This window comes from Ctenocephalides felis, unplaced genomic scaffold, assembly GCF_003426905.1.
Source record: "Ctenocephalides felis isolate EL2017-DRISC unplaced genomic scaffold, ASM342690v1 CF-g0.4_SCAFFOLD_01886, whole genome shotgun sequence".
In the NCBI taxonomy this organism is placed as follows: domain Eukaryota; kingdom Metazoa; phylum Arthropoda; class Insecta; order Siphonaptera; family Pulicidae; genus Ctenocephalides; species Ctenocephalides felis.
In genome coordinates, this window is record NW_020538040.1 from 122,006,334 (window position 1) to 122,031,518 (window position 25,185).

Here is a 25,185-nt window from a genome sequence, read left to right on the forward strand (position 1 = left end):
GGCTTTGATATTTCGTCTTTATGCAGTTAAAGCAGTACGATTGCTTTGAAAAAAAGTTTAGATCTTCCAAAATATGTCAAAATTTAGAAAACATTTTTTTTTTCAAAAAAAAAAAAAAATTTAAAAAATTTTTTTAATAAAAAAAAATTTTTTTTCAGAAAAAAGTAATTTTTGGTCCAATTTATAGTTTCTGAAAAATCTTATTTTTCCGAAGTAAATTTTTTTCAAAAATGTTAATCGTTTTTAAAAAAAAAAAAAAATTGGTACGGGAAGTTCCAGCAATTTGCCTTAAGGCACGATGCCTTAATTGCCTTAAGACAGAATTCCACTTACAGCTAGTTTTTCTTTATTTTGACATATTGTGGAAGATCTGAACTTTTTTTTTCAAAGCAATCGTACTACTTTAATTGCATAGGGACAAAATATAAAGCGCGTAAGCGCCGCGTTGCTGTCTAACGCATAAGCATTGGTACGGAACTCATATAAATGTAAAAAAAAATATACTTATTGTTAAAATCTCTATAAAATATCTGATAATTTGATGTGCATATGTCTAATGATCATTTTTGACCGCCAAATGGCTCATTTTTTTACTTTTTCCTCCATATCTCCGAAACCGCTAGACCTACCTTCATGAAAATTTTATCGATTCTTCATCTTGTCAATACAAGTAAAATTATTCAAATCGGACGGTCCGTTCTCTTAAAACTGAGTTACCGTTTTCGGCACTTTTTGCCCCGTATCTTCGGAACGGCTAGACCTGCCTTCGCCAAAAACTAATCAGCACGTCTCCTTATCAATATGAATCGAATGTTTTTTGAATTATTCAAATCGGTTGATCCGTGTTCCGAAATCGTCGACGAAAATTTGTATCCGCACATACATACACACACGTACATACATACATACATACACACACACACACACATACATCAATTTTTTCTAAGGTATGCCAAAATATTCAGAAACCTCTGAAACGTAAAGATATATAAAAATTTTCATTTTTGATTTTTTTGCGATTACTATAACTTGCCCTACGGGAAGTTAAAAAGTTACAAATTTTCAAAAAATTTCAAAATATAAAAAAACAAATTTTTCAAAAAAAGTCATTTTTTTCAAAATTTTCGAAATTCTCAAAAATATTTTTTTTTCAGATTTCAAAAAAATTTAAATCTTTTTTAAAAATTTTATGTTTCGGTATAGGAAGTGCGAGCAATTTGCCTTAAGGCATGATGCCATGCGCCACTAGTTTATTTGTATTAATTTATGAAAACTACTATTTTTTTTATTTTTTTATTGGCTTTGTAAGCTTGTACATTGGCCAAAACTACTATTCGACTGACTAAAAATTGAAAGGGCGGCAATCTGGAGATCGCCCCGGGCGGCAAAAGTTCTAGGTACGCCACTGGTGCTGATTAGTTTTTGGCCCAGCCGTGACGGAGATACGAAGCAAAGAGTGCAAAAGATACAAATCGAGTTTTTGAGAGAATGGAGTATCCGATTTGAATGATCTAAAAAACATTCAGGACAAACAGAAGAAGAAGTGATTAGTTTTTTTTAAAGACAGGTCCAGCCATTTCTAAGATACAGAGCTAAATGTGCAAAAAATGACAGTTTTTGATAGAACTAAGCGTCCGATTTGAATGATTCAAAGAACTTTCTGCTAATTTTAACAAAATAATCGCTTTTAGCTTAATTTTAACTTCGCAATTCAGTTTCTTTGCAATTCTTATAAATATTCGACACTGATACAGTATTTATAATGATATATTTGAAAACATTTAATATTCCTCGAACATTTCGTTACGGTATTTCATTGGGTGACGAGCGTATTTTATGTACAACTTATGTGTACGTTTACAAGAGTCCTTTTTTTTAAATTTGATTTTTTTGATAATTTAGATTTTTTTTTCAAAATTTGGAATTTTTTTTAGAAGTTTGAATTTTTTTGGAATTTAAAAAAAACGTTTTTTCTAAATATTTTGGGAATTTGGAAATTTTTTAAAATATTTTTTTTTTAAGTTATCAAAATATTCTCCAATTTTTGTAAGAAATCTTTTTACACCCTTTGGGCTCTATCCCTCCGAAACAGCAAAATTGCCTTTTGCCAAAACGCCTCGCGTTCGAGTACGAGCCGAATGTTTTTTCAATTTTATAAATCGGTGATACCATACTGTCGAAAATGTTGAGGACATTTGTTTGAACAATTATTAATATATATTTTTTTATTTAATTTATTCTGCAATCTGTTTTACATGGGCATTAACATTAAGCAGAGATTGCTAACAATAATTATCTTACAATATAAACCAGAAGATAGTAGCAATATCCAGCGGCGTGTCTACTAGGTATATATATGAACCATATGAATAAACTTCAAAATGGAAAATCTGGTACGGAACCCTAAAAAAATTACACAAAATGTGTACACAATATTAAAAGCTCTATAAAATATCTGATAATTTAATGTACATATGTCCAATAAACATTTTTGACCGCCAAATCGCATTTTTGTAACTTATTTTTATTGGACACGACGAAAATTTGTATCCGCACACACACACACACGCACACACACACACATACTCACGCACACATACATCAATTTTTTTAAGGTATGCCAAAATATTCAGAAACCTTTGAAACGTAAAGATATATAAAAAATTTCATATTCGATTTTTTTGCAATTTCTATAACTTACCCTACTGGTAGTTAATAATCAAAGAGTGTTATAATAAAAAGAAATCTTTTTTTTTTTCAAAAAATTCAATTTTTTCACAAATTTCAAAATTCAAAAATATAATGTTTCAAAAGTTTTCAAAAAATTTTAAAGATTTGTAATTTTCACTAAAAGTTCTAGCAATTTGCCTTAAGGCACAATGTATGCACCACTATAGTTTCCATGCATACTTGTGATTAGTATGTTCCGCTTTATTTACCAATATCGAAGTTATATAGTTTTCAAAAACATGAAATAGGTTTTTAGTTAGAATATTTTTTTTCAAAATCAAATTTTTTGTTCCTTTAGTTAAATATGTAAAAAAATTCAATCTCAATTTCTATGTCATATTTACCGCTGGGATTATCTCCTGATAAAGATTGCTCGTGGTTTGGTTTTTGATGTTTAGAATACACATATAAAATAAAATCTAAATCGAATTTTTTTTCTTGACGTTATTTTTTAAATTTTAATTGTCACAGAAATAGCAACCTTGATTTAGAAAATAATGTAATTATTTTTTATGTTTAATGGGGTAGTACGGAGCACAAAAGTCCAAATTTACTATCAGTAATTATATTGTCTAAACTGAATGAGCTACCTGAAAATACATAACATATTTCAAACAAATAACTATAGAACAATGTTTATTAAAATTTCAACTTTACCCCTAAGTATATAAATATGTATTTTACTATTTTTCTGAAATTTGTCTTGCTTTTTGCCCCATAGGCGTGGTAAGAAACAGCCTTTGCAAACATCTTCAGCGCCAACAAAAGGGATTTTACCTATATTTTAACTATGTGAAATACGAATATTATGGGAAGATTTTTATGCAGATTTCATTGTATATCTTAGATCTTGTATTTATAAAATTTGAATGTTTTGGAAATTTTGATAATTTCTCAAAATTTTAAACCCGCTGGACCTGCAACCCGATTAAAATGATTCACAAGACATCTTGCTTGTGTTGAAGGAGTGTGTGATAAGCTATTGATATAGAGGTCCGATTTTAATAATTCAAAAAACATTTTACTTGTATTGACGAAATTAACAACTGGTAAAATTTTGGGGAAGGCAGGTCCAGCGGTTATGGACTCTCAATAGAAATATTTTAGAAAAATGTCATTTGGCGGTCAAAAATGTTTATTGGACATATGTACATCAAATTATGAGATATTTTATTATTATGTACACATTTAGTGTAAATTTTTTTGGGTTCCGTACGATTTTTAATTTTAAATTTCACGTATATGGTTCAAATAAATGTCCTCGACATTTTCGACAGTATGGAGTAACTGATTTGAATAATTTAAAAAAACATTTGATTTGTATTGATAAGGTAACGTGCTGATTATTTTTGGCGAAGGCAGGTCAATCCGTTTTGAAGATACGGGGCAAAAAGAACCAAAAATTGTTATTAAGTTTTTGACAGAACGGAGCGTTCGATTTGAATAATTCAAAAAACATTCTATTTGTATTGATTAAGCGAAGAACTGTTAAAATTTTTGAAAAGGCAGGTCTAACGGTTATGGACTCTCAATATATATATATATTTTTTTTTAATTGTAATTTGTCGGTAAATTGTTCACTAGTCATATGCACATCAAATTATCAGATATCTTATAGAGATTATAATAATGTGTTCCGTACCAAGATTTTTAATTTTGAAGTTTATGTATATGGTTCAAACAAATGACCTCGTCATTTTCGACAGTATGGAATAATCAATTTGTATTATTGAATAAACATTCAGTACTCCATCGCGGGGCGTTTTTGCAAAAAGCACATTCTGCGGTTCCGCAGGTATGGAGCGCAAAGGGTGTAAAAATGGTCATGCAGTTTTTGAGAGAACGGATCATCCGATTAGATTAATTCAAAAAACCTTTTGTTTTAAAAATAGTTTTACAAAATATTTCGTTGTTTTGAAAATTTTCAAAAAAAAAAATTCAAAATTATCAAAAAAAAAAAATGAAATTTTCAGAAAACTCAAATTTTTAAAATTTTTCATCATTTTGAATAAAATATCTGAATTTCGAAAAATTTTAAAAACATCAAAATTTAAAAAAAACGATTTCTTATAAAAATTTGAGAATATTTCGAAATTTTCAAAAAAATTCAGACGTTTTCAAAAATTTCCAAGTTCTCAAGAAATTAAAGAAAAAACGATTTTTTTTTTTAATTTCAAAATTATCAAAAAAATCAAATTTAACATTCATTAGACATAAGTTGTTCGTAGAATACGCTCGTCGCCCAATAAGCACATAAAAATTTACAGTATGTATTTATAATAATAATTTATAAATATAATTTGAAATTATTTAAAACAATTATTGATTATTTCAGTAATTTGCCTTAAGGCACGATGCCATGCGCCCCACTTCACAATTTAAAATGGGCACATAGTATGTAATCATTATTAAAATCTCTATAAAGTTTCTGATAATTTGATACCATGTGCCTGGGTATGTGGCCGCATGTGTGCGAGCATATAAATGGCCGCCCTTAAAAATAGCATAATAGGAAAATATCAAATATGTTTTCATGAAAAAATTTGACTTGTGATTTTCATATTTTTTCGACATTTCAAGTCATTCTGAATCGTTTGAGACCAAAATTAAAAAAGTGTCCATTTCCCGAAAAGTGTAAAAATTTTCGTATACGTTTTAGTCAAAAATTCTGCATCGATTTTAAAAATTCAGAAACTGTTAGAAAGATATCATTTCCTAAATGATATCTTTCTAAGAGTTTCTGAATCGTGCTGATTAGGTTTGAGAGAATGGTTGGGTCGTTCCTTTGTGTTTAATTGTTAAAGTTTAATCGTACTGCCTTAACTGGATTTTTTTTTTTATACTTTATTTAATAGCAATCAGAATTTACAAAATTCTATGAACTATTATGCTTATGTTATAAACACACTCACACAGTAAATATACTCACACACAGTCATACACACACACATAATAAATTGGCTGAATTTCAAAAGTTTCAATAGCTGCCACTCCATCGAGTGGTCAGCTAATCTGGCTGAGGTAAATAATGGCTAAGTCTGGTCTTTATTGCTCAATCTTCAAATCAATTGGGACTTTTCTTTTGAGCCTCCTAGATCGGGGTTCTTGAAGAAGATGTTTAACTATGTCATTGGGATGGGATTCCAACTTCTCAAAATGGCGATGACTGGTACTGGTAATAACATCTTTCACAAATGGTATGTTCAAGTCATCATGAATGGTTTTATTACTGACATACCATGGAGCGTTCACGATCTGCCTCAGAATTTTTGATTGTGCTCGTTGGATTGAATCAATGTGGGATTTTCTTGCACATTTCCATAATTCCACACCATAGGTCCATATCGGCTTTATTATTGTTTTATATATTAGTAGTTTGTTTTCAATAGGCAATTTTGATTTGTTACCTATGAGCCAATAGAGTTCCTTAGCTCTATTTTTCACTAGAGCTATTTTTGATAGTATATGTTGCTTCCAGGTTAGTTTGCTATCTAATATTATCCCGAGATATTTTGTTGCGTGTTTAACTGGAATTGTCTTATCATGAAATTGAACTGCTGGGCAAGAAGATTTGTTGAGTGTGAATATTACATGAGTTGATTTATTATCATTAATTTTTATACGCCATTTGCTAGTCCATTTTTCAATGACTCTTAGATGACTCTGGAGCCTTCTCGATGCAACAACTGGATCAGGATCGGAAGATAGAATAGCAATATCATCGGCAAATGTTGCAGTTGTTAAATTTTCATCTGTAGGAAAATCGCTAGTATAGAGCAGGTATAGATATGGACCCAGTACACTTCCTTGAGGGACTCCTGCTTCAACCAAGCAGGCTGATGAAGTTTCCATATTCACTTTAACTTTAAACCGTCTATTTTGAAGATACGATTCCAGCAATTTATGATACTCAATTGGGAGAGATGATTTTATCTTATACACTAATCCTTTGTGCCATACTTTATCAAAAGCTTGATTTACATCAAGGAAAACTGATGAGCAGAATTGTTTTGTTTCTAGGGTGTTGTGGATGATGTTCACAATTCTATGGCATTGTTGAATCGTCGAGTGTTGTCTTCGAAAACCAAACTGATGGTCTGGAATTACATTAGTATTGTTTTGTATATGTTTAAGCAAAAGTTTTTCAAATACTTTTGATGCCACTGGTAGGAGACTAATAGGTCGGTAGGATGACACATTACATGGGTCTTTACCGTTTTTGTGGATCATTTTAACTATTGAAGTTTTATAATGTACTGGCCAATAATTTAGCCTAATTATAGCGTTGAATAGGTATGTTAGTAGGATAAATCCCTTTTTGGGCATTTCCTTCAACAGTTTCGGTGTAATTGAGTCAAAACCAGCGGATTTATTAGTTTTTAGTTTAGCTATTTCTTTGAATACCATATTCAATGAAAAGAATTTAAGAGAGTTGCTGCCCTTATTCACTGGTGCAAACGAGTTTAAATCCAGATCATTTGAAGAGATACGAACAGGATTTGGTTTAAAAACTGAGGATAGATGTTGGGCGAATAATTCAGCTTTTTCTCCATCGCTCCTTGCCCATGATAGATCATCACCTACTGCTCCTGTTATATCGTTACGGCGTAAAGGCGGATTCCTGAGAGCCGGTTTTAGCCTGTTCCTAATCGGTTTTCAGATAGAGTTATCATATCGATTTAAGCTTTGTACATAATTATTAAAATTTTCCTCATTTAGTTCTTTAAGCCGAGATTTAAGCTTATTAGTCAAGTTGTTAAGAATGTTTTTGTCAGACGGTAAATGTGTATGTTGCCATTTGCGCCTAGCTTTACGTTTTTCACTTAAAAGTTTTTTTATTTCAAGTGGAATAGAATGTTTTTGATTTTGTTGATCTATAGGTGTAGCAGCCTTAACAGCTTCCAGCAGAGTTTTGTTGAATGTTGCAATACCATCTTCTATTTCCCGACATGTTTTGAGTTTCATTTTTAAATTAGTATTTTTCTCAGTAATTTGGCGATATAGTTCCCAATTAGTTTTAGCAGAATGAGGTTTTGGAGTTCTTTGCAGGTTCACAGCCGTAGAGAATATGGTTGCTATCACGGGGGAATGGTCTGATGAGAGGTCGTAACTAGGTTGTATTTCAACACATTTGAAACTTAGACCATTAGCGACAAAGAAGTCTAACAGATCGGGTTTCTTCTTAGGATCGGCTGGCCAGTAGGTGGGTGTGCCCGTTGAAAAGGTGGAGAAACCGTGTCGAAGGATCATCTCATACAGTTGTTTACCTTTTGGATTTGATATCCTTGAGCCCCAGAGAGAATGCTTACTGTTAAAGTCACCGCCAGCTATGAACTTTGATCCAAGCATTGAGAAATATTCGTAAAATTGGGAACTGTTAATAATATGTCGAGGTGGACAGTATACGGCTGAAATTACTAATTCGTAATTCATCAGTTTTGTTTTGACAGAAGTTGCTTGAATTTGTTCTTTACAAAAATTTTGCAGCTCATAGTGAACAATATCAGATTTTATTAGAATTGCCGTGCCCCCGTGGGCTGTTCCATCCGGATGAGGTGTGTGGTACAATTTATAGTTCGGGACGTACATATTTGAGTAATGCGTAAAATGTGTTTCACTAACAAGGAGTATATCTATTTTATTCTCGAAAAGAAAAAACTGAATCTCATGTTTATGCTTCAAGAGCCCATTTGCATTCCATAACGCAATCCTTATAAACCTCGCCATGGTGTTTACTTTGTTTTATTTATGAAAGCTGATAACATGTTTATGATCATGTTGTTTTGATTCATCAATTGTTGGAACATATTTTTGAATTCATTTAAGAAAATTGTTAAATTTCCAGCAGAGTTTTCACTGGTTGCATTAGCCTGTTGATGAAATTGTTGTGATCTCATAACTTGTGCATATGTCATATGATGAGAATTTGCATGCCTTACTTGGTCCATGTTCTTAGAAGTTGTTGGCCCATATTGATTTTCAATGCGGTTACCGTATGGTCTGTTCGTGTGTTCTTCTCTTCTCGCAATAATTTTCTGATATACTGGACACCCTTTAAAGTTAGCAGTATGTTCATTCAAACAGTTAGCACAAGTAGCTGGAGTTTCTTTAGTCTTAGTACATGACTTAGAGGGGTGCTCATCTCCACATTTAACGCACATGTGTGGCTTATTACAAAATGATTTGCTGTGACCATAGTCTTGGCATCTTTTACACTGGATGATTTGTGAAGATCGTATCGGTGGTTCAAAGTGTACTATTTTATTTAAAATTTTATTCACAGTAAAAATTTCATGGTTATTCTTATTTGGTTCTAAGTCTACATAAAACATATTAAGCGGTTCTCTTGATCTATAGTGTATGACGTTAACTATATTACGCACTTTATGTCCATTTTTTTCAATCTCTTGCTTTATTTCTTCAACATTAGTGGTTGAGTGAATATATTTCAGAACAACTCTGTACGCTCTTTCACTTTTTACCTGATAAGTATGATAAGCAACATTGCGTTGTTTCAGAAGTTTAACAAAGTTTCTATAGTCTGCTATTGTTGAAACGTTAAATTTGATAACATTGTCAGCCAAGGTTTTTGTTGTGTAACTGTTATCGGGCAAAACCAGTTTTAGAACGTTAATCATATCGGGAAAATTTGTTACTCCGTGAATGTACACCGGCGGTGGTAATTCCTTTTTTGGCTGAGAAATTGCTTCAGTATTTGCTGATGATGACGATGGTTGATCATTAATTATTGATTTTTCATTATTGGCAAGAACATTGAATCTGTTAGTCAACTTTATAGTTTCAGTCGGCCTATTAATCCGTCTTCTTTTTGCACTCGTCACAGTTTGCCAAGAATTTGTCAAACTATTTTGCGCAGTATCAGTTTCCATGGCGGCTGAGGAATTTAACATTTTTTGAGAGGTTTGAATTAATTTTAAACGCAATTGTTCAGTAACAAAATCTGAGCAAGTTTGTGAATCATCATTTAGGACATTGTTTACTTCTGATAATGGTATGTTTAAAGAGGTGCTCTTTGAGTTCCCCGAGGGGAGACTCATGAGTTAAGCAATGATTTCACTAATCACTAATAAACACTATTTATTAACACAAAAACTATCACAATAATTATTTAATTTAAGTACTATATATTACTACTGAACACTGTTTATACTGCAATAGCACAGGTATAAATCGCAGGTAGATATTTTATCTGTATTTAGATCCGACTGGGTCGGCTGCTCGTGGCGAACCGCCTTAACTGGATATGGACAAAATATAAAGCGCGTAAGCGCCGCGTCGCTCTCTAACGCATAAGCATTGGTACGAAACCCATAGGAATGTTAACAAAATGTATACTTATTGTTAAAATCTTTATAAAATATCTGATAATTTGATGTGCATATGTCTAATGATCCGCCAAATGGCTCATTTTTTTACTTTTTCCTCCATATCTCCGAAACCGCTAGACCTACCTTCATAAAAATTTTATCGATCTTGTATCTTGTCAATACAAGTAAAATGTTTTTTGAATTATTCAAATCGGACGCTCCGTTCTCTTAAAAACTGAGTTACCGTTTTCGGCACTTTTTGCCCCGTATCTTCGGAACGGCTAGACCTGCCTTCGCCAAAAACTAATCAGCACGTTTTCTTGTCAATACGAATCAAACGTTTTTTGAATTATTCAAATCGGTTGATCCGTGTTCCCGAAATCGTCGACGAAAATTACATAGACACGTACATAGATACATACACACACACACACACACACACACACATACATCCATTTTTTCTAAGGTATGCCAAAATGTTCAGAAACCTCTGAAACGTAAAGATATATAAAAATTTTCATTTTTGATTTTTTTGCGATTACTATAACTTGCCCTACGCGAAGTTAAAAAGTTCAGATTTTCCAAAATATGTCAAAATAAATAAAATATTTAAAAAAAAAAATAAAAAAAAATTTATGTAATTTTATAAATTTATTATTTATTTTATAATAATTTTTTGTCCAATTTATAGTTTTTTAAAAATCTTATTTTTTCGAAGTAAAATATTTTCAAAAATGTTAATTCTTTTTAAAAAAATAATAATTTTTGGTACGGGAAGTTCCAGCAATTTGCCTTAAGGCACGATGCTTTAATTGCCTTAAGACAGAATTCCACTTACAGCTAGTTGAATTGTTCAAATCGGTTGATCTGTGTTCTCGAAATCGTCTACAAACATTTGTATCCGCACACACACATACATAATTTTTTTCTAAGTTATGCCAAAAGAAGCCTTTGAAGAATGAGAAGCCTTTGAAGAATGAGAAGCCTTTGAAGAAACCAGAGAAGCCTTTGAATTGTAAAGATATGTTAAAATTTTTGAATTTGATTTTTTTGTGATAGTTATAAACAACTGTTTATAAAAAAATTTAAATTTTTAAGTTATTCCACGTTTGCGCGTAAATAAATAAATTATTTTATGTCATAGTTTGTTTATGGGTTTGAGCTTATGGTTGGAACAAATGATCGATCTGCTGTATGCAAATAATTTTAAATAATATATTCCGAATAATTAATATGCAGCCTTGTATTTCGAAAGTTGTTTTAGTAAACAACGACTGTTTTAGAAGTTTCTGAACATTTTGGCATACTTTAGAAAAAATTGATGTATGTGTGTGTGCATGTATGTATGTTTGGATACAATTTTTCGTCCACAATTTTGTGAACACGGATCAACCGATTTGAATAATTCAAAAAACATTCGATTCCTATTGATAAGGAGATGTGCTTATTAGTTTTCGACAGGAAGGTCAGCCGTTTCGGAGATCCGGGGTAAATAGTGCTGACAATGATAATTAAGTTTTTAAGAGAACGGAGCGTTTGACATTTTACTTGCATTTTAACGAAAAATTAATCAAATATTGGGAAAGACAGGGTCAGCAGTTTTGGAGTTATAGAGAAAAAAAGATTTAAAAAATTGATATTTGGCGGCCGTAAATCATGATTTATAGAGATTTTTACAATGAGTACAAATTTTTTACTTCTTTGGGTTCCGTACCAAGATTTTTAATTTTTAAAGTTTACTTACATGGTTCAAATAAATTTTAAAATTTCAGAACATTTTTCAGAATTTCAGAATTTTTTTATTTAAATTGTCAAATATATACAAAGTTTTATATTTCAAATATAAATTTTAAATTTACGATTTAGTTTAAAAATATATATTACAAATGCATTGTTGTAAGAAATATATCCTCACATAAATTCATTTAGCATCTCGTCAATATAAACATTCATAATGTTTTTTTGCGATAAGATCTGATAAAATCGTCATTGTATACTACATAAGCGATAAAATATATAGTAATTATAATTATCTACATATTTGGAAATAAATCAATTGTTATTAATCATTCAACAGTTATTGATTATTGATTTTTTTCCTGGAATATTTAATTTTGGAACGGGAAGTTCCAGCAATTTGCCTTAAGGTACGATGCCATACATCACTAGTTAAAAGTTTTAGTTGCATATAAATTATTATTAGTTAAATTATTTTAACTGCCGAACGCCAGAATGTTGTTACAATATTTTATATGAGAATGTTACGATATTTTTTATGGGAATGTTTTTGCTTTCTTTTCTATTTGCCATCAAAACTATTACTTCGTTACATCCGTATTATAGCAGTATATCTGACGAGACAAATTTTAAGCTTCACCTGACAGCAAACAGTGCACAAACATGATTTTAATTGTTTGAATAATCTATTAATATTGACGCAAGATATTTATGATGTAATGATGATGATTTATTGAAGTTTGATTAAGGGGGGCGATACATGTAATCGCCTTAATTTTTACCATTTTTTGAGGACTTTTTAAACTGGGAAGGAATGACTGGATCTTTTTGAACTTTTTTATGGTTATTTATTATATATTGAAATACACAAAAAAAAAATTTTTTCAATTTTTTTTTTAAATTGCTGCCGTAAAAATAAATCTGCCAAGACCCTCTCGGAAAAAGCCATCAATTTGCGGGCGTTCTCACTTTTCGTACGGTGATCTGAAATCAAAAAAATTAGTTTGTACGTGTTCATAAAACATATATCTTCTAGTTAAACCAAAAAAAAAAAAAAAAAGTCACAAAATCGTAAATTGGCACACCTCAGAAAAAAAGTTCGATTTTTCACATTTTTTTCAATGGTTTTTTTGGTAAGAGGGTTAATTTTTGAAATTTTTTTTGGAATGTTTGAGGTTTAACTAGAAGCTATTACTGTAAAGTAGATGTGTGCAAAATTTCATTGGAAACGGTTGAGAACTTTTTGAGATATCCCGCTCGCAAATTTCAAAAATGTCGTTTTGAGAAAAACGCGTTTAAAGTTTTGACACATAGAAACTGTATGATTTAAGTGGCTTATCGATTAATCAGCGATTCCAGGGCCATATACAAGTCCTTCGGTACGTTCAAGGAACTCGTTTTTCTTTGCAAGTTCCTGCAGACATGCTTGACGAGCTTGTCCGGTGGTCAAAGAGCTGCGGCGATTTTCTCGATTCACTCTTTGCTCATCGATTTTGTCTTTATATGAGATGGATTGGCGGCCAATAACAATTTGCAGTGAGTTCATAAGTTGTAAGATAAAATTTAACCCATCATTGAACAACCCTGCAGATATAAAAGCACTAATCTCTACGATCTTCCGTCCAGAGTTGAGATGTTTTGGACAGAGGCGCCAGACAGTAGAATTATAACTTTATACTGTCTAGGATTATAACTTTCATTTGCATTCTGAGTGTGACCTCGTAAACATCTTACAAGAAAGTCATCCCGAGATAAATCCTCAAAAATTGGCTTAATATGAGGTTGAACATCAGGATGTAATGGAGTTGGATGTTGGATGTAATGGAGTTGGATGAGTTTTTAATGTATAAATAATGATAATTTTGTTTTGAATATTTACAGGCATATTTTTGAGATGTTATTGTAACGATTTATGTAAAAAAAAAACGATTTTTTTTTCTTGTTACATGTGTCGCCCCCCTTAATTGACTTCCCATAGGGTAAGTTATAGTAATCGCAAACAATTCGTAAATAAAAGTTTTTATAAATTTACCTTTAAAGGTTTCTGAACATTTTGGCATACTTTAGCAAAAATGGATGTATGTGTGCGTATATGTGTGTCGGGATACAAATTTTTGTCGACGTTTCGAGAAAATCGATCAACCGTTTTGAATAATTCAAAAACATTCGATTTGTATTGATAAGAAGACGTGCCGATTAGTTTCTGTCGAAGGCAGGTTTAGTTTAGAAGATAGGGGGCAAAAAGTGCCAAAAACGGTAACTCAGTTTTTAAGAGAACGGAGCGTCTGATTTTAACAATTCAACTAACATTTTACATATATTGACAAGATTATTTATTATAAATACATACTGTAAATTTAAAAGTGTTTTTTTTTAAATTTCCAAAATCACTAGGTTTTCTGTAAATGCATTTTTGCACACCATCTACTCAAGCAAAATGTTTTTTGAATTACTCTAATCGGATAATCCGTTCTCTCAAAAACTGCATAATCATTTTTACACCCTTTACGGTCCATACCTACGTAACGGCCTCGCGATCGAGTTCGAGCCGAATGTTTTTTTAGTCATACAATTCGGTTATTCCATACTATCAAAAATGACGAGGAAATTTGTTTGAACCATATAAAAAAACTTCAAAATTAAAAATCTTGGTACAGAACCAAAAAAAAAAAAATACACAAAATGTGTACACAATATTGAAATCAATATTGAAAATTTGATGTACATATTAACCTTTTTTTTTTTTTTTATTTTATTTTTATTCTGCAATCTATAAAAATAATTATATTTAGCAGAGAATGCTGACAAGTGTTTACAATTGGTTGTTTACAAATTAGCACATACGCCCAGTGGTGTATCTACTATAGTTAATATATAAAAAAGAAAAAACTAAAGACAAGTATAGAGAAAAAAATATAAATATAAAAATAAACTATAATAAATCTCGAGGTATTTTCCTTTTGAGCCTGGTCGGCTGGCCTTCCTGGTATAAGTTGCATGCTAGTTGGTTTGGATGTGCGTCAATTCTATTCTTATAATTACAGGCAAACATTGATATATGTTCTTGAATTGTAGGTATACCCGTGTCTTTGTGGAGAATCCATGTTGGCGTGTAGTGAGGAGCGTTTAATATTTGCCGCAGGAATTTGTTTTGTGCTCGTTGTATTATGTTTAAATTGCTCTTTTTAGCAGTACCCCAAAGTTGTAATCCGTAGGTCCACACGGGTTTGATCACAGCCTTATATATAAGTAATTTGTTGTAAGTTGATAATTCTGATTTTCTGTTTAAGAGCCAATAATAATTTTTGAAGATTAGATCTATTTGTTGTTTTTTGTTCTTTATGTGTACTTTCCAGTTGAGTTTCCTATCTAAGTGAATGCCGAGATACTTTATTGATTCTTTGGACGGAATAATTTCATCGTTGAGTACAACTGCTGGGCAAGTTTGGGTGCGAAGCGTGAAAGTTATATGGACTGATTTTGTGCTATTTACTTCTATCCTCCACAACGAAAACCATTTCTCAGCTAAGCTGAGATGGTGCTGAAGGCTGTTGGAAGCTGCAGTCGGATCTTTGTTTGTGGCGATGATGCACGTATCATCAGCAAATGTGGCTAAACTCGTGTCAGTTGAAGTTGGAAAATCAGCTGTAAAAATTAAAAATAGTGTTGGGGCGAGGACACTCCCTTGAGGCACTCCAGAATTAATTTCGGTAATATTTGAGTCCGTATCGGCGATGCTGACAAAAAAGTTTCTATTTTGTAAATAGATTTTATTAATAGGAATAAAGAATCTGGTAAACATCTTTTAACTTTATACATTAATCCGGTATGCCATACTTTGTCAAATGCCTGCTTGAGATCCAAAAAGCCGCAGAACAGTACTCTTTATTATGCAGCGCATTGTTAATTACGTTTATTATTCTGTGAACTTGCTCAATTGTTGAATGTTTGTCGCGAAACCCAAATTGATGGTTCGGAATAAAACTTTGTTCTTGTAGGATTATTTTAATCCGTTGAAGAATTAGCTTTTCAAATATTTTCGATATGCAAGACAATAAACTTATCGGCCGGTAGGAAGATAATAGATAAGGGTCTTTACCTGGTTTCACTATAAGGATTATTTTAGCTCTTTTCCAAGACTGCGGAAAAGTTTTCATTCTCAGTATAGAGTTATATATTATTGTGAGCATTCTAATAGCTTTTCTTGGAAGTTCTTTAAGCATTTTAATAGAAATCCGGTCTGGTCCAGGTGATTTTCTAGAATTTGCTTTTGCAATTTCTTGGGTTACTTCAGCCGCAGTAAAACGATTAACATCATGAGTCACTAGCGACGGTGAATCCTGAAGAAAATCATAAATGAATTGTTCATCATTAGAGTTGCATTTACGTGAAAATGGCTGAAATGTGAGGCGCAGGTGTTCGGCGAATGCATTAGTTTTTTCTTCTGGACTTCTTGCCCATGAACCGTCTGTTTTTCTTAAAGGAGGAATTGGTACAATTGGTCTTTTCAATTTTTTGGTTGCTTTCCAAAGAGAATAATTTGTTTCACTACTTGCAGAAAGATTATGTAAGTAGTTTTCAAAAGAAACATTTTTATAATTTATTATTAAATTTTTCAGGTCTCTGCATGCACTGTTAAATTTTCTTTTATCTTCCGGTGATCTAGTTATTTGCCAAATTCTTCTTAATTTCCTTTTCTGTGCAATGATTTTTTTAATATCTATGGGCACAGAGTGACTGTGATTGTGATTTAGAATAGGAGTCGATATTTTAGCTGCTGCAATTAATGTATTTGTGAAGTTGTTGATACCGATATTCAAATCATTCTCACTTTTTAATGGAATATTACAGTTAATGGTGTCTTCGATGTATTCTTGGAAAAGAAGCCAATCGGTAAATTTGTTTGTAAGCGAACTCATGACTTTGGTTGGAGTATTAGTGGAGTATTTAAGAATTACTGGTGAATGATCAGAACTGAGATCCAGACTTGAAATTATTTCAACACTCTCGTTTTTAATATTTTTGGCTACAAAAAAATCGAGGAGGTCTGGAATTTTGTTCAAATCAGTTGGCCAGTATGTGGGCTCACCCGTAGAAAATGTCCGAAGATTATTATTATTTATTGTATTATACAATTGACGGCCTCTAGGTGTTATTAGTCTAGATCCCCAAAATGTGTGCTTTGCGTTATAATCACCTCCCGCAATAAACAAATTTCCAAGGCTGGTAAAAAAAGTTGTAAACTGATTTTCAGTAATAATGTGCCTTGGCGGACAATAGATTGCCGATACTGTAATTTTGTGAGTCATTAGGTCAATTAAAACATTTGTCGATTGTATGTAGTCAGTATAAAAAGGTTCTGTCTCGTAATGTCTTATGTTTGACTTTATGATAATGGCAGTGCCACCGTGAGGTCTGTCGTCCGGGTGATTTGTGGTATATGTGTGATAATTAGGAAAACGAATATTGTGATTTGTCTCGGTAAAATGCGTCTCGGAAATTAGCATAATGTCTACGTCATTGGTAGTTAAAAATTGTTTGAGTTCATGGACATGATTGCTCAAGCCGTTCGAGTTCCATATGCAAATTGTTAGTTGCATAGACATAATTATTTTTTATTAGATAAAATTGTTGTTAGTAAATTAAGCATTATGCCCATTTGTTCTGTCAATATTTTAATCATGTTTTTAAGTTCTGTTAAGTCATTACATTTATTGTTAGTATTGTTTTCAGAGTTACTATTGTTTATTGAGTTCGTTGAGTCAGTAGGTAAAGTTGTGTTGTTTCTAGTAATATTGGAGTAAGTTACGCCCGGTCTTAAAGTAGCATTTGGTTTTAAATTTTGCACATTACTTGTTTTCTGACGTAATGAAGTGTTTTTTTTTCAATATATTCTTTATAGACGTGACAGCCTTTATAGTTAGCAGGGTGATTTTCATTACAAAGGACACACTTCACTTGGTCGACCTTTTTTTCCCACTTGCATTTTTCTGTCAAGTGATCTTGAGCGCATTTAACGCATCTGGGGGTGCGGTGGCAATAATTTCTGGTATGACCATACCTTTGGCAGCGAGTGCACTGAACAATTTCTCTAGAGAACCTCTTTGCCTCTATTTCTACTTTAGTTTTATATAAAAAATCAATTTTATAAAAATCTTTATTATTAGGCTGTTGTTCAAGCTCAATTAAAAACATGTTCAGAGGGAATTTTGAGATTCTGCTTTTAATGTTCTCAATACGAACGACTTTGTGACCTAACTGTTGTATTTCATTTTTGAGCATATCTGTATCCGTGCTGAAATGTAGGTTTTTAACCACTATTTTGAACGTTCTTTTACATTTCTCCTGGAAAGAATGCATTTGAGTACCCCTCTCTTTCAGAAGTTTGAGAATTTTATTGTAAAGTTTAGCATTATCAAGATTAACTCTAACCCTAGTTTCGTCAATAACTTTTATTTGATAAAGATTTTTTGCTTCACATTCTAAGAGTTGAGCTAATGGTTTGATATCACGTACCTCATGTATAAAAATTGGCGGCGGTCTGTTAACTGGGCTGCATTTATCACTCGAGTCTTCGGTATTAGGATTAGCTAAAACTTCATATATATTGCTTGTGGGAGTTGGGTTTAGCCAGTAGTTCGAATTTGAAGATGTTTTTTTGCATGTTGATTCTTCATTTAAATTTCTTTTGAATTTTTTGTTTCTTACTTCAAACCATTCTGAATCCTTACTGGTGGTTGCTTCTTGATTAAATTCATTTAGGGAAATTGAGTCATTTTTCTGATGTAAAGAATCTTCTTCAACAATATCTGTATTAGACCTCTTATACTTGTTAGCACTCGTATAGACCTTTTTCGGTTTGACTGGGGAGCATTCTAAATCCATCTGATCGGTATCCGTATTTAAAATTTTTGACATTTTCAAGTAAAAGTTATTAATTCCCCCGTAGGGGAATATTTCTCTATTACGTACTCACACAGGAATGTTTCTATTCAAATTTTTAGACCAAAATCATAAAATTCCTGCAAGTTATTTGCAAATTTAATAAATTTAATATTTCTCAGTATTATGAATGTCACAATATTTTTTTTTTTTTTTTTTTTTTTTTTTTTTTTTTTTTTGACCGCCAAATTACATTTTTTTAAATTATTTTTATTGAGAGTCCATAACCGCTGGACCTGCCTTCCCAAAAATTTTACCAGTTGTTCATTTCGTCAATACAAGTAAAACGTTTTTTAAATTATTAAAATTGGACTCTCCGTCCTCTTAAAAACTAAGTAACCGTTTTAGGCACTTTTTGCCCCGTATCTTCGGAACAGCTAGAATTGCCTTTGCCAAAAACTAATCAGCACGTCTCCTTATCAATACTAATAGATTTTTTTTGAATTATTCAAATCGGTTGATCGGTGTTAACGAAATTGTCGACGAAAATTTGTATCCGCACACACACACACACCCGCGCCTACACATACTGTAAATTTATAAGTGCTTTTTAAATTGGGTGATTTAAAAAGCGTATTTTATGAACAACTTATAAGAACTACTACTTACAAGAGTCAATTTTTTTAAATTAGATTTTTTTGATAATTTAGAATTTTTTTGATAGTTTACATTTTCTAAGGTATTCCAAAATATTCAGAAACCTTTGAAACGTAAAGATATATAAAAAAAATTATTTTCAATTTTTTTGCTATTACTATAACTTGCCCTACAGCAAGTTAAAAATTAAAATCCTTTTTTTTCAAAAATTTCGAACTTTTAAAAATTTTTAAAAATTTTGAAAAAAAAATCAAAATTTTGATAATTTTGAATTTTTTTCAAAATTTTAATAAACCACAATTTAAAAAAAAGAACAAATTTCTTGTAAACTTATAAGTTGTTTGTAGAATACGCTCGTCGCCCAATTGAATAAGCACTTATATATTTACAGTATGTATTTATAATAATTAATCTATTTGAATTTATTTGAAACAATTATAGATTATTTTCATTCCTCGAATTTTGAATTAAGGTACGGGAAGTACCAGCAATTTTCTTTAAGGTACGTTGCCATGCACAACTAGTTTAATCAATAATTTTGTTAATAATTAAGACTACATCATACAACTATCATAATATTGTTGCAGGTACATATTGTCGTTAGCCTTAGCCGACTTATTAGTGATCGTTAGCACGGTCCCATTCACGTCTATGACGTACACGATGGAGTCATGGCCCTGGGGCGAAGCCGTTTGCCGTATATCAGAGTGTGCCAAAGATATCTCAATCGGGGTGTCAGTTTTTACACTCACAGCTCTGTCCGCTGATCGATATTGTGCGATTGTGAACCCATTGAGGAAATTACATGCCGCAGGTATTAGACATTTAAATTAGAGACTGATAACAGCTAGATTGAATTACATTGAAGAGACCGAAGAGTTACGAATGATAAAGTGGTTCGGAAACTATGGTAGTGCGAGGCTTTAATGTCTGCAGGTAGATAAGTCCATCATCAAAATCTCAAAAACCAGTAAAGTTAAGAACTTTTTTACAACAATAATTCAAACTCGAGGAAAAAAGATGTATAACCAAACACCGCCTTGATACTTACGGGGTTGCTATTGCGAGAAAAACGACAATCTTTGAAAATCCATAACAATAGTATTTTCTCTCGATGTTAATAGTTTTGATTATGAGCACTGTTGCCTAGTTCTCAAGGCCTTAATATAATTTTTAAGTAAACGTTATTTTAATTGTTTTATAATATGTATTAATTTTTAGTTAGATTTAGCAGTTTTTTATATTACTATACAATTTTATATAAAAGCTCAAAGCTGGTTGGGGTAAAAGGGACCAACTAAATATCCACTCCGAAAAAAGTATAAAGAATAAAAAATAGCAAATAAAAAAGCAATTTAAGTTAATATAAACAATTTTATAAGAAAAAAATTAAACAAATAGTTATTCCAACTCTGCTAATGAATATTTCTAATAAAATACCTAATCAAGGTTATCTCTGTATTTTTTTTTTGAACTTTGTATTATTTAGCAATCAGAAATACAAAAAAGATTTCTATGAGCTAAAAATCCGATATACCAATTTTCAACATGTATCTCACTTATGGCCAAGATATCATTGGAAATATGCCAAAGCGGCTCCTTTTTCAGGCTCATTTTTTTTGGCGTAACCACTAAAGATATCGAAAAAAAATTACGTAATTCTACTCATATAGGCTTAGACCACATTATGTAGAGCAAGGATGTCAAATTCAAAGGTGCAATAGGGCCGCATAAGCAAAGTTTAACTTCAAGCGGGCAGCAAAAAAACTATATATATATATATATATATATATATATATATATATATATATATATATATATATGGTATTATTATATCTTGTGCAATGAGTCTATTGATTCGGGCAGTAGCACTAAAAAAAAAACCAAAACCAATTAGGAAATTTGCTTCATTAATCCATACGTTTCGATCTGCATCGAGACCGTCATTCAGTGAAACAAAGGCTACACTAATTCCTCCAAAACATAAATATATCTATAACGATAATAATACATCCAATAATAAAACAAATTTAATAAAGAAGCATATTTCTATTGCAGTTGAATATTTCATTTTTTCCTCATTGAATTCTTATTTATTGCATATTATCGTTTGTAAACACACGCGGGCAGCCGGGCCGCAAAAATATCCGCTGCGGGCCGCATGCGCCCGCGGGCCGCGAGTTTGACACCCATAATATAGAGCATAGGTTCCCAAACTTGTTTGTGCCGTGGACCCCTTGCGATATTTTTCGTTTTGTTATGGACCCCCTATATTATGGTTTATCCGGGACAGTTCCGAGTTTCCATCTTTTGATCCGGGTTTTTTTCAAAATCAATCCCAGATTTTTGAAAAGTATAGGTTTAAATCTTAATTAAAATTTCTTTTCTCTTAATTAAAATTAAATTACAACTACTAATCAAATTAATTATGTGAATCAATGTGTTTTTTATCTCTTGTAAAACGTTATGAATAAGAAAATTTCTGAATACAAAATTCCAAAGGCGAATTTAATTTCATAAAATTAAAAAAAAAGAAAATAAACAATTAGTTATGTAGAAAATTGTTTTATAGAAGTCTCAAATGCGTAAAAACATGTTAAAAAATTATTGTAACATATAATCAATTTCTTACTAAAAGTACGCAATTGTAATTCGAAAAAAATATTTTTGAACAAACTGTTTTTCATTGTATTTTCGAATATAATCTTTTTACTACGTAACATATATTTGTTATCCGTGATACTATGTATTTAACAGATCGTCCTATGCTCAACTTAATATATCGAGCAACAAAATGAATTTAAAATGGACTTCGCTAAGATAAATATATTAATGAGTTTAGTTTCAAAAGTTTAGTAATAAATAGCGGCTTTATAATTATTTTCAATACATCATCAAATTGATCATATGCTATTTTCGAAAATACGCTTTACTAACTTAGACTTTTTTAAATTAAGCAAGCTTGATTTTTAACTCTTCGTGGGGTAAGTTATACTAATCGCAAAAAAATCGAAAATGAACATTTTTATATATAGTATAATAATTTTTGCGAAGGCAGGTCTAGCGATTTCAGAGATCAAGTGAAAAAGTAGAAAAAATGCCATTTCGCGGTCAAAAATGATTATTAGACAAATGCATATCAAATTATCAGATATTTTATATAGATTTTAATAATAAGTACCAATGAATTTTGTTGGCATTTCTATGGGTTCCGTATCCGTTTTTCAAAACATTTAATTCACGGTACGGGAAGTTCCAGCAATTTGCCTTAAGGCATGATGCCATGCAACCAGTTACAACATTAATCCACGTGGAACAACTGACGGTAGAACTGCAATAATAATCAGAAACATCATTAGGCACTACCAATCCTATAACATTTGCCAGTAAACGTTTCATATAAGCAACTTGCTTCAATAACCAACCCAGAAATAAACTATATCTGTAACATAGCTAAATAAACATAAATCTGTAATTTACTGTCCACCAAAGCACAAAATTACTTGTGTAAATTTTAAACTTGAGTCCAAATTCGTTGCTGAGTGGACTAAAATTCAAAGAAAATTTTGTTTATCGAATCCAAATAAGTAGCATCTATATCACACTTTGTTAAATTGCCATTTAAACCTCTATATTTGGTATTTATAAATTCTAACGGCAAAAATCTTACTAAAATTAAGCTTTTCAACAGCCAGCGTATAGTTTAACCACAACTCGAATGCCTAAATGCTACAACTTACACCCTTTATATAAATATGTAATGCTTTTGTTTACTTTTTGAATCATTCCTAAATATTGCCAACTATATTAAAAGATTTATTGTAAATCTATATATTATATTATTGTTTAACGTAAATAAATAGATTTTAACATAGCGTATTGTAATCCACTGCCGTGGACCCCCATTTTCATTTCGTGGACCCCCAAATTTTGTTTTTGCCGCCGTGGACCCCTTGAATGTTGCCATGGATCTCTGGGGTCCATGTGAACCACTTTGGGAATCACTGATGTAGAGCAATGAATGCCAAATAATTATTTATTACTAGCAGTACCCGTTCACGCTTCGCCGTGCTTTAGTTTAAATTAAAAAGTTGAACAATAATGTATATTTGTTACATTTAGTCTACTAGCTTTTTTGCATTTCATTCAACCAATTTACCTGTCAACCTGTTTATCTGCCTTGTATTTGTCCATCTACCACTTGTTGTGTCTACCATCCTACATCTCGTCCAATTTACCTGACCACCAGCAACAGCTTTACCTATCTAACACTTTACCTATATATCAATACACCTCTCTACTAATTTACTCATCAACCTGTTTATTAATACACTATTTTACCTGCCAACCAATTTACTTATGCATAAAGGGTATGGGCGCATTGCCATATAGAATCGGCCCCACCCTGGTATTTAAATAATTTATACGCCATTTTATAGGTCTAAATGATAAAAACCGATATACCAATTTTCAACTTTGTATCTCATCTTATGGCCGAGATATCATTGAAAATATGTGAAAGTGGCCCCTTTTTTCAAACTCACTTTTTGACGTAACCATAAAAGATATCGAAAAAAAAAATTACGTGGTTCTATTCATATTGGCTTAGGCCACATAATGTAGAACAATCGATGCCAAATAATTAATTATTATTAGCTGAAAAAGATAAAATAATTTTTCAATTGATGTTTTCCGGTAGTGCGTTTAGTTGGACCACCTTCTAATTAGCGTTATTCGAAAGATTATTGCTTTATCTTTTAGTACTGAAAATATTGTTCAAATCAATTTGGTGGAACACATTGGAAAATTGAAATTTGAACACACCCGCGCGTAACCCTAATAGTACCCTGCAATCGCATAGAGTTCGTTCGAACGCAAAGCAGTGCGCGAAGCGCCCGAAACGGTTCCTAAGAAATTCTGAATGTGACAATATTTATTATATAGTTATATGTATTCATATGAAATAATAATATAATGAAACATTGTAATTTCAACAAACCCAAGAAACCTTTTTTTTAATGATAATTGTAACATTGCGATTATAAAGCTCTTATTGTGGCCTATCTTTATCAGTACTATTCAATACTACAATACAAAAAGAAATATGACAAATGGTAATCTGAAATTCTTAGCTTTTGGTTATTTAAAATTCTTCAAAAATTATTTGCCATTTGATGTGGAAACTTTCTATATAGTACTTCAGGAATTTACAAAAATTATTACTGAAAGTATTCTAATAATCATTATTATTATTATTGTTATTATTATTATTTCAAAGAGTGTAGGAATATAATTAGAATTGATGTCCAATCACGGCATATAAATAGGAAAAAATATAATTTTTATATTGAATATACTCCGCTTGGCACTAACTATCGAAGTATTTTAATGTATTGCTGTAGTTGTCCCAATGGATTGAGGACTGTTGGTTGCTGTTCACATATTGCAGCTATCATATTATATATTATATGTCATTTGCGAGGTATTTATCACGTATTATACGTCCATCAGAAATACTATCGAATATTTTTATAATAGAGGAAACTTCGGTTGCTATTAACCATGACAGTGATGACGATTAAAATAACAAAATATAATTTTAATTGATTTATTATTTATTTATTTAGCATACCGAAGTATTTGTGTAAATCATATGATACACTTGTAAATTTAAAAAAAACACCAATAAATTTTTAACTTCCCGTAGGGTAAGTTATTGTAATGGGCCGAAAATCGGAATTGAAAATTTTTATATTTCTCGACGTTTTGAAGGTTTCTGAACGTTTTGGCATACCTCAGAAAAAATGGATGTGTGTGTGTGTGTGTATATGTGTGTGTGTGTATGTATGTA

The 25,185-nt window shown here is 31.4% G+C and overlaps 1 protein-coding gene across 1 annotated transcript in view; it reads left to right on the plus strand.

Annotated features, from left to right (window-relative positions):
- Positions 1-25,185, plus strand: part of LOC113375835 (neuropeptide CCHamide-1 receptor) — a 246,008-nt gene that overhangs the window by 76,579 nt on the left and 144,244 nt on the right. The window contains exon 2 of the mRNA XM_026615783.1: positions 19,922-20,148. Coding sequence (XP_026471568.1) covers positions 19,922-20,148 — 227 coding nt within the window. The remainder of the gene's footprint in view (positions 1-19,921; positions 20,149-25,185) is intronic.